Below are 14,816 nucleotides of genomic sequence, written 5' to 3'. Positions count from 1 at the left end.
ATTTCTCTCTCCTTCCTTAAGTGGTCACAACCACTTTCTTAATATTTCTGCAAAATGAAAAGGGACTAATAAGGAGTATAATATTCATGTGAAACTCCAACCAAAAGTCGTTAACTCCTTACCGATGTCGATTCTACAGTCATTGCATATTCATGAAGCCTCAAAAGAAAAATAAACAAAACCTCTTTGAAAAAGAATCACATTATATGGTTCATAAAGACACAAACTGAATATGTCTCCAAACAAAAAAATATATAGCATATCTCAGCACTTTCAAGCAACCAAGAATACAACACCCTTTTTTTGCAGGAATTCATCCACAGTTTCTCAATCCAAACAAATATTTGAGAAGTACCAAATGAAGAGTTAAGTGTCAAGAATTGTACTATTGTGAATTTTCTAGCTAAAGAATTATTAATGTGACTATTGGGAACAACAAGGCCAAAGGAACTCACGAGCGAACAGTTTCATATCTATATAAAGCAAGGTCTAGAAGATCATCCATCAGAAGTATTGCATGACTTGATGGAGAGACGTTTCCACTGGTACGATACAAATGAAAAGAGGACTGTGAAGCTCTCCATGTGTTGTGCATATATGCCTTGTCAGCAAGTGCCCAGAGTGGCCTGAATTCAAACATTAAACAAAATTTGAGTGAAGAAAACTGAGACCATATGGCATTTAAAAGAGCATTCAGAAAAAGATAAACCTTCTTTTCCCATTTGAATGAGAGGATGTCACAAAATTAACAGAAGGTTCTACAATGGCAGCAGATTCCAATTTCCATGCTTGTCTATGATTTGACCATTCATCAAATTCAAGACTTCCTGCATCAACAAAATAAAGAAAAGAACCTAAGATAGTAAACAACATTTCATTGACCAATGCTATAGAGTTGCTCCCACCTAGAGACCTAGACTCCCACTTAGATGAAGTATGGGGGTAGGATATGCACAATCTTACCCTTGTGATAACAAAGAGGTTGTTTCCAATTAAACTTTAATTGTAAATGCAATTCCACATAACTAATAAGTGATAAAATGAGTCATATTACAAAATCCATTATAATATGAAAAAGAACTATAAGAGTCTTCAAGCCCCCATCTAGATTGGATAAAGAGGTTATGATTGTAAAAATAAAGCAAAGTTAGTTTAACTTTGTTAAGGAAAATTAATTTTATTCAGCAAAGTTTAGTATAATTAACATATAAAAACACATTGAAAATTCGCATTCCCTCATTGTGGCATAGGATGAGAATGATATATGGGGCAAGTCTAGACTCAAATCTTCCCTTAAAAGGGTTATTTAGAAATACGCAAATTTTCTAAACGTATGTCACAATACTCTGAACAGTAAAGTAACAAAAAATTTTAAAAACTTTGTCAACAAGCACCTTATGCATATCAAGTTTTGTGACCAACCACCATATTTTCAACAACCCCCTTATAAGTTAAATTTAAATATTTGAAATTATAAATTTGTAACTGAACATTAGTCATTTTTCTGGCCAAATATCCAACATGTAAGCCCTACTAATTAGTGCAATCAGGTTTTCTACTTCTCTTCTATTGACCTCCTTTTTCTCAGTTAAACATAATTATAAATTCTCCCTAACTTAATTCAAGCCACAATATTATAGGTGCTTGTTGACACTATTTCTCAAAAGTTGTTATATTGTTTATAATGTGGTGATAACGTTACACCAACTTGAAAGGTTGAGGTTACTAGCATGTGTCTAATTGATGGTTTTCAAGTCAACAATTCAGCGCCAATCATAGAACTTGGCATTAGACCTTTTGGGATCTTAGCAATTTGATGCACAAACAATATAACTTTAGATTTTTCGGTCATCAAGAGTCTTTTCATCCAAAAAAATTACAACCATAGAGAGATTAGGTTGGTGGAGTAAAAAAAAAATTTATCCCCTTGATCATTTACATTCTTAATGGGTTTGGATAATTTTAGTTCTGTTGGTTTTGAGATATAGAATGGAATGAAAAAAATCTGGTTAATATGTGTTGCATAGCACCGAGCAACCTTAAGCGCTCTGTTCTGAACTCTTTATAGGGTAGAATCACTTAGATATGTTACACTAGAATGTGGATGAAGGAGCTGGTATTTCAATGTAGAGGAACTCATCCTTCTGTAGATCACTTAATGATTGGAAAGAAGTAGCACTCTATGCTCTGAATAGTTAGGTCTAACAGCATTATTAAGCCCACAGGAGCAACAGAGAAGATCTGACAGCATATCTCCAAGATAGAGGTCTTTAGTTTGGGAAAAGACCAACAATATACAACTCGTAACTATCCTACCCGAGGCTTCTTCTTAAGTACATTTCTTTCTCTAGGCAACTCTTAGAAAATACGAGTTCAAATGGAGAGTCAGCCTTACAAGTAGATGGGATGTTTGCCAACATGATAAAAAGTTAGCGACCTAAGCACATATTCCAACTTTCCCGTATAGTGTTTTCTTAGGTGCAGTGACTACTAAGAGCTTTGTCTGGAATTTGCTGTGTGATTCAGGTTTAGCTAGAAAAGAAAAATAAATATAGCTTGGACAATCTATAAAAAGTAAAATTGCAGATTTATTGAAGCAAGATTACTCAGAGTGTGTTGTAGCATAGGAGTTAAGCAGTTTTGACATGAACAGTGGTTGTTCTGTAACTTTGCAAATACAAACCTTCATGTTCTTCCAGTATGGTGTCGAGTTGTTGAAACCCTTGTTACTTTCCCTCTTCATACAACTAGGTTTGTGCCTCATTTATAACTTAATTCATTTATTATCAGTTTAATTTGTAGGTTAACTTAAATATGTTTTTAGCGCTAACCCCTTTCAATATTAGATAGAATTATGACTAATTTACTTTGGCATTTATTGGTGATTGGGCCTTATAGTTATAGTTATAGTTATGCTTTTTATTGGTAATTATGTATTAATATTCAGGTATTGTTGATTTATTGATGTTAATTACTTGTGGTGAGGGCTAGGTGACAATGACAATGAGTACGCCACAATATTTTGTTTAATTAAGCTTTGTATATAAAAGACTACATTTAGTACAAATTAGGATATTTGTTGAGTTATATCTAAAGGGAACACCAAACATTTAAAGAATGTGATTTACTTGGGGATACTTTCCTATATTAATTATTATTTTACAAGTGTTTGCAACCAATTTTTCAACCATGATGGTCTTTTGATGATTTACGACTTTGGCATTGTTGTTGTTATTTATAGTAGGTTTTAAAACTATGCAATGTCATGTAATTGGTTATTCGAAATTAATTTTACGACTTATATCAATCAAATTTATGTTTATAGCTAAGGACTTTCACAAGCCGTTAACACTTGACTTTGCAGTTGAGTATGACGGTAATACTCTTTATTTAAGTATTAGCTTCCACCACTATAATTAAGGGTTGTACTTTTTTTTTTCCTATTTTCTTTATTCTTTATTTTTTATTCTTTATTTTTTTTCTAAGTAAATCAGAGGTGCTACAGGCCCCCCCCCCCGTAATCACTTTGTAGGCAAACTCATGGGTGAACCTATTTCAATACCATTTTGGTCATTTCTTTTAAAATTAATTCCCTCTTGATTAGGAATAGTTGCCTCCTGATTCCCCAAGAACAAAAGAAACAAAAGGAATGCAATCATAAATAAGATACTAGATATTTAAGAGAAACCCACAAATCACAAATTACTTCGCGAATCAAATCTCTCACAGAATCATTATTAAATCCAATTTAGCTCATAGAAATTCATTTTAGCTCATTGAAATGCAGTTTAGCCATCAAAAGGTCAGTAAACAAAAGACTAATAATAACATCATATACCCTCCTTCAACATATCTAAACACTTACCATAATTGATTAGAGCATCCATAACACGGATAATGAGAATTAGTAATATGCTATCATCCGGTTTTTTCTCCAACAAGTATCTGAGCAACACCATCAATTAGGTTTAGCACAATAACTCAATGACTTATGCAAGTTTCCTTTTTGGGTTTATTTATAGTTATCCATTTTCCTTTTCTTAACCATTATGAAAGGAAGAAGTAATCTCATAAAGTATACGAAAATGTTTTAGGACACTACCGGCAGGTTGCATGTATAACTTGTGCTGCCCTCACTCGCATCTCCGTGCTGCCAACTCTAGCTCCAGCAGCGCCTGCGAGCAAGAATAGATCTTGCACTGTGTCTTCAACATTATCGGTAACAAGAGAGGGATTGAAATCCGGCAAGCAAGACAATACACCTTGCAATGAGGAATCAATCCGCAAAAGAGTCACCTTGAGGTAGTCTTTTTCATTTCCTGCGCAACGCCACTTACTAGTCAGATATTCTCTCATAAATGAATGAGCCTCTAAATCTGTTTTCTAAGAAAATCAATTAAACATTCGTGATTTACAACTAAAGGAATCAAAACAAAAATAAAACTTTGGTCATACCAAAGACAACAACTGTCGATCTAATTCAAAACCTATAATTTTGAAAAGGACAAAGCTAGCCTTCAACTAAATGCGGCAATTGAATCATCATAGCAATAACATTTGGAATACTTATATTCAAAAGGTGGAAGAATCAAATGGTGGAACCTAAAAAATGGGGAATGTTGATTGTTGATATAGTCTTTGAAGAAATTAATTGAAAAAGCAAGGAGGATGAAAATTCAACTTGGATAATGGTGATGAATTGTATCATTCATACAGCTAAGTAGAAGGTTGTAATGAAGAAAAAGACTAAAAATGTGGGAGTGAGTAAAATATTGCAAAAATACAAGGAAGTCAGAATTTAAACAAAACATGGGATACGTGAGGCAAAGTTCAAAGTGTACCGGTAAACGACAAGTTGAACTTGAGAGAAGAGGAGACAAATCATTAAAAGATGACCAAATGGAGACAAGCGCTTAGAAAGAATCTTAGTACAGTGAAGTATGTTAATCAACATCACAATCCAAGATGAAGAGATCATAAATAGATTGAAAGAGTACTTTGATGAAACACGGGTGACAAAAGACATTGACTTAATATTAGACGAATAAACAAGGCAAACAAAGTAGAGGTGAATATAGTTTTGGAAAAAATGAGACATAAATGTGTGTCAAGCTGACATTGTCATTGATTTGTTTTGGTTCGAGTAGCTCAGTAGAGATTAATGCTTAGCCATTGTCATTGTTATTCTGTTTAAGTCAAGACTATTAGATTTAGATAGATAAATCTTAAAATAAAATTAAAATTCATAGAAAACAATTTTAAGGTAAAAATTACAAATAATTAGAATAGATATGAACAGACTAACAAAATATGAAACCAATAAAAAATTGGTATGCTTTTTAGTAGTTAAAGCATATTTTAATGGTATAGTTTGCGTAATTTTGGGTTCGGTTGACTTCGGGCGTGTTTGATTTGAGTCAAGTTCCTGATGGGCCAGTTTGGGTCTTGAGTCAACTTCATCTGAAGAAGAGTCCATTTTTTCAATGGCTACACCTATCTTTAAAAATTCTAGAAAAACTGAAGTAGAAATCAATGATATTTAAAAATCTTTATCAAGAACAAGCCTTTAGAAATTAAGTGAAATTATCAAGGAAAGAAAAGTCATCACCTGCACTAATATGAATTTTATCTGGGCATATTCTCACTAGTGAATCTAGTGCATCAAGCGCAGATTGAAAATGGAGGGATAGAAGCTCGTTTGCATATGAAATTTCCTCCAACACTGGGACATGCCATTTTGGGCCGATTAGTGGTTTGTCACTTGAAAAATCTTTTGTGCTCATCCATTTCTCCATGAGAGGGACATCGGGATGTTGCAAAGCACACCTATGAACCCAATTTGTGTCAAGTGAACTACCTTAATAATAGGCGGCAGGAATCAGCAAATTCATAAGTGTGTGCATTTGTATGTGAATGTCCAAGGCCAAAAAGGAAACACCTGTACTGGTCGATAGGATAATAAAGCACCAAACTACCAAGGAGAGAACGGAGTAAATGGTCACCAGCTCCATTAATCTGTCCCGCAAACAAAAACAAACCCACATAATTTGAGAACAAGAGAAAAACACTTTTGACCAGCATGGTTGTGAATAAGCTACTCAACGTAAAACTAATACACCCAATACAAAGCATGAAGCCAAAAGAAACCTTCCAAGATGGTGATTCGAATGCTAGGTTGATAGCTTCTTTGAACTGATCCTTGCATCGCAACAGATGAGGACCCCCATAACTGATGCAAACTGACAGTACTTTCAACTGATAATCAATCGCAACTTCAAGAGCTGGAGAAATTGAAGGTATTTCCTAAAGTATCAAAATCACATTAGCCAACAAAGATCCAATTATAAATTAGATTTTTTTTTTTGAGAAAATAGAGTAAAAGCCTTGCTTACAAAAGAGGAAGCAAAAGTCCCACTGACAAAGCCTGTTCGAGGCATCCCGTTCATAGATGATATAACTGATGAGAGCATTGGTTCAACAAGATGGACAACAGCCTCTTCTCGATTTGAGTGCACACATGCACAGCAAAGAAGACCAACCTCTGCAACAGCCCCAGGAAGTATATTCGTTTGCACAAACTTGGAAATTTTCTTCAACGCCTGCAAACATGGAATAATTGGAGTAATATGTCCTTTTTAGGGTACAACATTGAAGGATACAAAGCCAAGACCTGAGTAAAAAGTGATTCTGACAGTTTTCCGAACAAGATTTCCAACATGCAGAAGTAATATGGACCATCTTCAACAAGAAAAGTACCGGAGGTAGCGACAGAATTAAGTCCTTCATTCCTAGTACCGTAAACGATTTATTTGTTCCCAATTAGTGTACATTCTCACGCAAAAGAATTTCACAAAAGAAACAACAGGTCATGAGCTGACTCATAACTTAATTATATTTAAAGCTGTTTTGAATCTCGTGCAATGCATAAACAAAGCTATGGTGCTCATTTTTATACGGATCGAAAATACTTAAAGATCATATTCTAAGAACGGAAAGAAAATGTAGCAACACATGAGAAGTAGATTATATAATTTTTCAAAAACGAATCATGGACATATGAAATTGATATTTTTTTAAATATATACAAACTCCTTATAATGCTCTTACACATTTATTTTGAAATATCACTTTAAAGCAAATTCAACACTCAAAAATAAGATCAAAATTTGTGGAATTTCACCCTTCACGTGGATTAAACTAGATATGGTTAGAGATAACAACAAAGAACATTATGATTACTTAGTTTTATAACAAAGTAACTATCTGCTCTAATGAACAAGCTATACTATATTTTTGCAGTGTAATGCATAGCTTTGATGATGATCATCATTCATGCACGTGGCCGATGTATTAAACATTTGGAGGGGATGATTGTAATCAAATTCGTCACAATCAGATGATAACGACGATAACAGCAATTTTACATAGTAATGGAATGATGGTCATTCTTGGGCTATATGTTGTTTGAGTTCATTTTCTAATATAATGTTTAGTTTTAGTTTCGTAATGACATAAATTATTTTAGTATAAAATTTGCTATAAATAAAACAAATATATCACCGAATAAAATTAATTTATAACAAAAGTTAAAATTAAAAACCGTATGGTATGAGAGTCTATCTAGCGTCTTCTAAAAATAGAACTAACTTTGGATATTTCTGTTATGGGCTCAACTTTGTCAATTCCTTGTATTCTTGGCGTTTTTAAGATCGGGCAGTGCCCGTGGATAGGGGAAGGGATTGTCTCACAGGTGGGGGAAGGCTAATTTAATTGGTGGCTAGAGCGGTTGGTTGTGGGCTGCCAGCGGCTGGGGTAAGCAATGGAATGGTGGGCTAGGATGCAAGATTGGAGTAGATGTGGTTTGCAGTTTTTCTTTATTAAAATTTTAAATTGTTTTTGAGAAAAAATGCCATCATTGACCATATAAAAGATCCCTTTTTAAAATTAAAAAAAATCAGTAAAATTAAGGTTTTTTCAATAAGAATCTTTTATTCAATTTCCGTTGCAAATATTATTCAATATGCAAGTCTCATCTTTATCAAAAGAAGTCATTTTCAACATCAAAAATCACATGCAACTCGCAAGCAAGTGTGACTAGCTACTACCGGTAATCATTATGTAAACTCCCATTCCAAGAACGAAAAGGCAAAGTTGAACCCAAGGATGTGAATAGCTAAAGTTGTTCACATCTTGATAAGATATGGCAATGATGCTCCTATTACGATTTTTTCCGTTTTTAAGCAACAAGGTATGCACATTTTTTTTCACGAAAATATAGAGAGCTGGCATGCTTTAGTGCGGTGTTATATTCTCACATATAACTGCAAGATCCAATATGAAATATCTGGATCGGATGTTACAAATGAGAATAAATAATACGACAAAAGCATTCTTACGTGACAGAATTTGGTTCCAAGTGTAAGAGTAATGAGAACAGGCGACAGAGAAATTCATCAAGCCACTCCGAGAAGCGGATAGCTGAGATCGGCGTCCTATTATCAATACTATCTTCGATGACAGCCATCTGAAAAGATTTAACATGGATGTAAAACTATCAGTTACAATAAAAATAAAAATAAAAAAAATTAAAAAAAAAACAGTGAATTTTATTGAAAATTGCACTTACATTGGAAAAGATGGAACCAATCAATTGCATGGTTGCTAAAGTCTTTGGAGGATCATTGGCATCCATTCCCAGCAATGCATTTGATAATGAGATGACTAATAGATCAATTATTGAGTTTGGATAATCAGAATCATCAGGTCTTTCTGCTGTAGATGAAAGAGATGTGAAGAACAAAGACCGGCCTGTATAAGCTACAGATGTAACCGCTGTCTTCAACTGGTGGGTGGCTGTCATCTGGAAAAAAAGATAAAGGAATAAAAGAACGCCATATCACTATCTCATTGCCCTTTTCTAAGAAAGAGAATTATATTTATTATTCCATGTAAAATATGCAAAGGGAAGTATCATATCCCATGCTGATGGAAGATTTCTAGCAAGTCTACTAACCGTCTCCAAAGCCATATGAAATCGAGAAGCTACGAAGGGAAGGACAATAGAGGGCTCTACAAAAGACAAAATTGAAGTTGCTGTAGCAACCGTTTCAGATAAATGATCATTTTTGCTGTATTGGCCACGATCAATCAGCTTTAACACAGTACTAACAAAAGAAACCCTCTCCAATTTTCCCAAATATAGCTCTGGCCTTCTGGAATCATTAAGAATCCTGCATGAAGCATTTTAGAGAAATAAGAGCTAACAGAACCTTTCTATTGACATAAATGATATAAATGAAGGGTGGATTTCTTACTTCTGCTCATACTGTAAGCGCTTCTGAAACATAATAACCAGATACAACAAAAAACGCTCCATAGAGTAGGTCCAGCGACCACCATTAGAGGGATGATAATATCTGAAACACCAACAAAAGTGACTCTCGAATAAGCACTCTGTTCAATGTAACTAATAGAGTCTGGACTCTGGACACTATGAGGAAAGCATGAGAGTACTCACTGTTCCAAAAGATTGATCAATTTGTCAAAATGCTCTTGAGCTGAACTCCCAGGTCTGAGTAGATACACCTGTATCAAACAAAACATTAAAGCATAGCCAAGTATGATCAATATGAAACATACTAGGCTCTTTATATAGTATGAAGAATGAGAATACTTTAAAATGAGTGACAAGATCTTACAATAGATTTTGCAATGGCCTTTGATGGAGTGGACGTCTTGTTAGAAAACAAGAACCTAGTATTTCTTGGAACACTAACAGAGTATGGGTACGAACTAGCCCCATTTGCCACAGGAACCTGGAAATATCAAAGAGCTAGCATGTGAATCTTTTCAAGAATGATAATGAAAAGGAAATATTCCTCTTTTGTTAAAAAAAAGCCCCTGAAATTCAAGCTACAAGCCTCAAAACATCTTGTACTCATGTATATGCCATCTTCAAATGTCTACCTTCATCACGAAACCATTTGCATGTGTAGGAATTCTAATTAGGAGCCCCAAAATTTAGAGGGCCACGGTTGTCCAATATATAGTGCAAAATATCGCTTACATCATCGTATTGAACAGGTTTTGGAGTTTATATGCCTGAAATATAGACCAAAACCACAAAACCCTATTTCTATTTGCTTAACCACGAAATTCATTTGCAACTATTACCGCGACTGAGATTTTACACTACGGTCCAGCAGGTACCCAAGTTCAGAAAAGAAGACACATGTTTAGAGAATTGGATGGTATAAAACTATGATTAAAGGGTGAGTGAGGAATGTGATAAAGGTCAAAGAAGTCTCATAAATGAAGCTTATAACTAAAGGTTGAGGGTCTTGCAATAGGTAAACTAGATTTGCGTTTTAGAAACAAAGCTTGAGTCTTTAGCCAGGTTGGTGTTTGAATTTTGATTACATGAACCAAGGAACTATTGTTTGAGTCTTTGGATGTCTAGGGTTTCAAGTGAATTTGAACTCTCTTTGGTTCATTCTTTGTGTCTATCCTAATTATGACATTAGGAGGGACCCAATATGCTCCACCGTCCAAAGTCGTGAGTTATCGCCACCCAAGCTCTAGTCGTTCATTGCTTACAAAAGACTTTGAGAGCATCACGGTATTACACGGATAGAAGAACAAGTCATAGAGCCGATAGGCTCAACTACATATTCAAGAGTAAACCTACCAAGGTTCCAAATCTAAAACACATGTGCCAGGGAATTCATGAAAGATAATATAGTGATTGGGAAAAATTCAAGCATTTAGGACTCCATGCCTTTGTGGAAGTGTTAAAAGTCCAACAAGTGTACTTGAGGTAAAAAAAAAAGAGGCATGTAACATGGTTGAGGCCTGCGATGGATTAATGGTGAACTAAATGTAACTGTATACAAACATCAGATGAAAGATGTTCCACAAGCACTTGATTTTAACTTTATTCATAAGAACAACTTTAGCAAATATCCCTTGTGACAATTCCCTCATCAACTATTGATAATGGAATGTGACATTCTCAATGATCTTTTCTTTCCTAAGACCAAGTGAGTAGAAAACTTCCATATTTCATCAAAAAGTTTTTTTCCATGATCTTATAAATAGTTTTTTCTTCTAAGCTGCATAACTACCATCCCTTTACTAAAGAAACTATGAATCATTCTAAGAAAAAGTAGAATGCCAATTAGAAATACAATAGCCTCACCTCAAACATATTCAAATACTTAGCAAAAAGGATAGGCAACAAAGGCTCCCAGGTGATAGTGTCATAGTTCTTTGTAACACGAGCAAGAATAGCAGCCCACTGACTATTCCAAAAATGGCAATTTGGAATAGAACTCCATACTTCTAAGCATTTCTCGATCCAAGCCCTGCCATCCAAACAAGAGTAAATTACTCCTCCAGAAAGAAGACTTAAATTAGCATACACAAACACAAGACCGTTCCCAAGCATCAAATTACTTACTGAGAGAAAAAACCCTGGTTGTCCAAATTAGTAGGAAGAAAAAGTTTGATAAATCCAGAACCTTCGAAGGACGAATTATGCCATGGGTTTTCTAAAAGGGGGCTACAGTTGTAAACAATAAAAATGTTTGAATTAGATAAGACTACGAAAGATGAAAAGATACATAGCTCTAAAAGATCATTCACAACAGAGTTTGACTGTTCAAACCCATATATCATATCAACAACAAAACTAGGTTACCAATAATTACCTGAACTCAGACCATATCTCCAAAGCAGAATTCTTTGGAAAGAATCTCCTACAAGCTCGAACAAGAGCAGTGATGGTCTCAAAATGTCTCTGTTTAACTCTCCACCCTTCTGGGCCAATACTTCTATAGAATAGACATTTCTAAATGACATCATCAATCTCTCAAATATAGAATACAACAAAGCAAGGTAAACAGAAGGTAAAGAATCAAAGAAATCGAACACAGCGAACACGAAGTATAAAATTAATGAACAAAAGTTTTGTTTAACAAAAATTTCTTTATTCCTAAGATAAAGACGACATTCTAGTTTTTTGCACTTGCCAGTGTCTTATTTCTACTTATTCACCAGAAACAGAAGGGAATATCTATTAGGATCTTCACCTATGTGTAAGAATTAAAAGCACTTTACATTTATGTTTCACTTGCAATTTCTTACTCTTGGGCCCTTAGCTAAATTTCATTAAGTGACACTTTTAATGGCATACAACATCTTATGTGCCTATGTTGGAGGCATAAACAGAAATTCTAGTTCAAATTTAATTTCTTAAGCGTATGGGATTCAATTGGTCATCAATTATTTCTCCTCTATAACCTATGACTTCTTAGCACATGAGGCATCCTAACACACTGATAGACTTAAACTAGCATAACATACCTCAAGATAGTTCCAAATCGCTAAAAGAAGCTTGTCCGTTGGAGCCAATTCATAATCAAGCCGACTCATGTCGCCTTTTCTAATAAAAGATTCATTGAATATGTTATAAACAAAGAAATTTTTTTGAAAAGAACCCTATGGACAAACTAGTCCTCAACAAGAATGTTTGCTTTATATGTGAACGCAACATAAATAACTAGTTCTTCAATTGGATAAAGGACTCGAATGAAAATTGGACCACAAAAAATGGGGTTCCTTGCTATACAAAGTTGCATGCCAGGATTGAGCTTATATACCTACTAAACATCTTTAGTTTTTCGACATTAACACTAGTTCTTTCCCTTAATTTCAAAGTGCTCTTCAGCTATATGAAAAGCTGAAAAATTCATCTTTTATAACATTGAACCAACTGGTTAATCCTTTAGTGGAAGTACCAATAAGACTGGAAGGTCTTAAGAAATGTTTCGGGAACGCTTCTCGCTATAAACTATTTAGACTGCTTGCATAATTTCTTGAGCGAACTTTAAAGGAATACCTTCACTATGGGCTAGGGAGGATAAGAGACACAATAATGTGAAGTAGAACAAGGTTTGACCACAAGAAAAATATCGGTGTCCAGGAACACTATGTAGATGGGTATGAAGTCAATAACCACCCTTTAGCACTGAGATATAGGAAATCTGTAATTGTGTTTAGAGTTCATATGGATTGGGTGCTCACGTGGGTACACACACCGCAGAAATTTATCTCACACACTCCATTTTTTTCAGGCAGAGGACTATGACTATTTTATAAAGAATTCTAGTTATCGAAAATCGTTTCTTTATTTCTTTCTCTCATCTTTATCACATGTGTTACTGTAAGATGACCGAATTATTTCTTAGGCAATAAAAATCCAAGATTTACGAGACTAGTCTGTTTAGAACACTCTATTACATTCATTAATTGACTAACTAATAAAAAAGGTGTATTTTTGTGCAGCTCCATTCATATATAAAAAACCAACATCCCCAGATATGACATCATAATCTATTTATTTTTTTCAAGGAATCAAGCAAGATCACAAAGATAAAAGTTGAAAGTTAAGGTATTAAAAAGAGGAAGAGAAGACTTATGATGACCTAGAAGAACATGAGTGAAAAAGGGTATGAAAAATCTAGCCTATGGGTTGAGATGTAGATAATCAGAAGAAATGGAGAAAGAGAATTGATATGGACGAGCACCACTGATTTATTCATGTAGTCGATCCTACTTTTCGAGGATTAAGGATTTGGCATTATTGTAATCATGCAAGGTAAGAGCTTTGACTAATAGACTTTTGACTATATGCCACTTCTAACCTCCCTCATTTATGCCTGAATGAGATATAAGTTGTAATCAAAGAAATCTTAGTTGACAACATAATGTAAAAATGCGGTAACAAACGCGATCGCAGTAACAAATCAAAGATGTAGGAGTGATGTGATTATTGTAACCCCTAAATGTCGGTCAAAACCATAAGATATCTCTTGTAGAGATGTTTAAAACAAACCCGACAACCCGAAATTCACCCAACCTTGTAACAAAACTCGACTTGACCCGACTTCAAAATGAATTTAAAATTATATAAAAATCAATGTGACCACAAGACCTGATTTTAAACCAACCCGAAATCAACCCGATGACTCGAATGAACACCTTTAATCCCTTGATACGGCTCAAAATGCGATTTTTTACACCTTTACAACGCGGGATATATCAGGTTTTTTCAAAACCTAGACAATGTGACTGACACGATGCTATGCGGTCTTATTTATAAACTATGGTTGACAAGAATGAAGTTGGCATTTTTGGGGACCAAATGTTACATTGATAATAAGCAAAAAAAGGAAACGAAGGGTTGGTGTCCAAATATATGCATCATGCATCTTGGTAACCTAAAGCCGTGCAAGTATCATGTTTTCACACAATGGAAAATAATCAATTTGGCATGTTCACATCCTCATGAAGCACGTTAAATTCTAACTCAATTCGTACACACAACTCGCCTACCTACAATCTGCAAACTTGACCCTAAAAATTGCTCCAGTATTGAAGCCTAGCTTATAGAAGGCTATTCTTGGGTCGTGAAACAATGAGTCATGTGACCATGTCAAGTTTAGCATGTAATCCCTATTGATTTGTATAAACTACTTTAGCAAACATTTCACAACCAATAAGCTATAATTAAATAAAATAATGCAATAAGTCAAATTAAATAAAAATAAACATAAACATAAAAATAAATTTTTGAGTGAATATGTAAAGTTAACAATATAATACAATATATAATATAATAAAATTCACAAATACATAAAACTCAATACTTCAATTAAGTCGATAAATTATTATAAGTCTCAAGAATCATTTTGCCCACTACCAAAAGCGCTTGTGGCTCAATGGATAGTGCAAATGCGAAGGTTTCGGGTTCGACC

General features: G+C 34.4%; 1 protein-coding gene across 2 annotated transcripts in view; it reads right to left on the bottom strand.

Annotated features, from left to right (window-relative positions):
- LOC130808738 (proteasome activator subunit 4-like) overlaps positions 1 to 14,816 on the bottom strand; it is a 32,161-nt gene that overhangs the window by 12,723 nt on the left and 4,622 nt on the right. Inside the window, exons 4-22 of one of the 2 annotated variants that reach the window (XM_057674214.1) lie at positions 12,364 to 12,442; positions 11,709 to 11,848; positions 11,459 to 11,560; positions 11,198 to 11,363; positions 9,699 to 9,815; positions 9,518 to 9,585; positions 9,315 to 9,416; positions 9,014 to 9,230; positions 8,627 to 8,860; positions 8,397 to 8,524; positions 6,671 to 6,788; positions 6,393 to 6,599; positions 6,148 to 6,303; positions 5,939 to 6,015; positions 5,609 to 5,826; positions 4,103 to 4,319; positions 3,866 to 3,945; positions 710 to 827; positions 456 to 626 (exon numbers count right to left, since the gene is read on the bottom strand). In XM_057674214.1, coding sequence (XP_057530197.1) covers positions 456 to 626; positions 710 to 827; positions 3,866 to 3,945; positions 4,103 to 4,319; positions 5,609 to 5,826; positions 5,939 to 6,015; positions 6,148 to 6,303; positions 6,393 to 6,599; positions 6,671 to 6,788; positions 8,397 to 8,524; positions 8,627 to 8,860; positions 9,014 to 9,230; positions 9,315 to 9,416; positions 9,518 to 9,585; positions 9,699 to 9,815; positions 11,198 to 11,363; positions 11,459 to 11,560; positions 11,709 to 11,848; positions 12,364 to 12,442 — 2,715 coding nt within the window. The remainder of the gene's footprint in view (positions 1 to 455; positions 627 to 709; positions 828 to 3,865; positions 3,946 to 4,102; positions 4,320 to 5,608; positions 5,827 to 5,938; positions 6,016 to 6,147; positions 6,304 to 6,392; positions 6,600 to 6,670; positions 6,789 to 8,396; positions 8,525 to 8,626; positions 8,861 to 9,013; positions 9,231 to 9,314; positions 9,417 to 9,517; positions 9,586 to 9,698; positions 9,816 to 11,197; positions 11,364 to 11,458; positions 11,561 to 11,708; positions 11,849 to 12,363; positions 12,443 to 14,816) is intronic. The other variant, XM_057674215.1, reaches the window with a different exon arrangement.

The sequence above is a fragment of the Amaranthus tricolor genome, chromosome 3 (genome assembly GCF_026212465.1).
Source record: "Amaranthus tricolor cultivar Red isolate AtriRed21 chromosome 3, ASM2621246v1, whole genome shotgun sequence".
In the NCBI taxonomy this organism is placed as follows: Eukaryota; Viridiplantae; Streptophyta; class Magnoliopsida; order Caryophyllales; family Amaranthaceae; genus Amaranthus; species Amaranthus tricolor.
The sequence above is the reverse complement of the archived record's forward strand: the minus strand, read 5'-3'. Positions and strand labels throughout refer to the sequence as shown.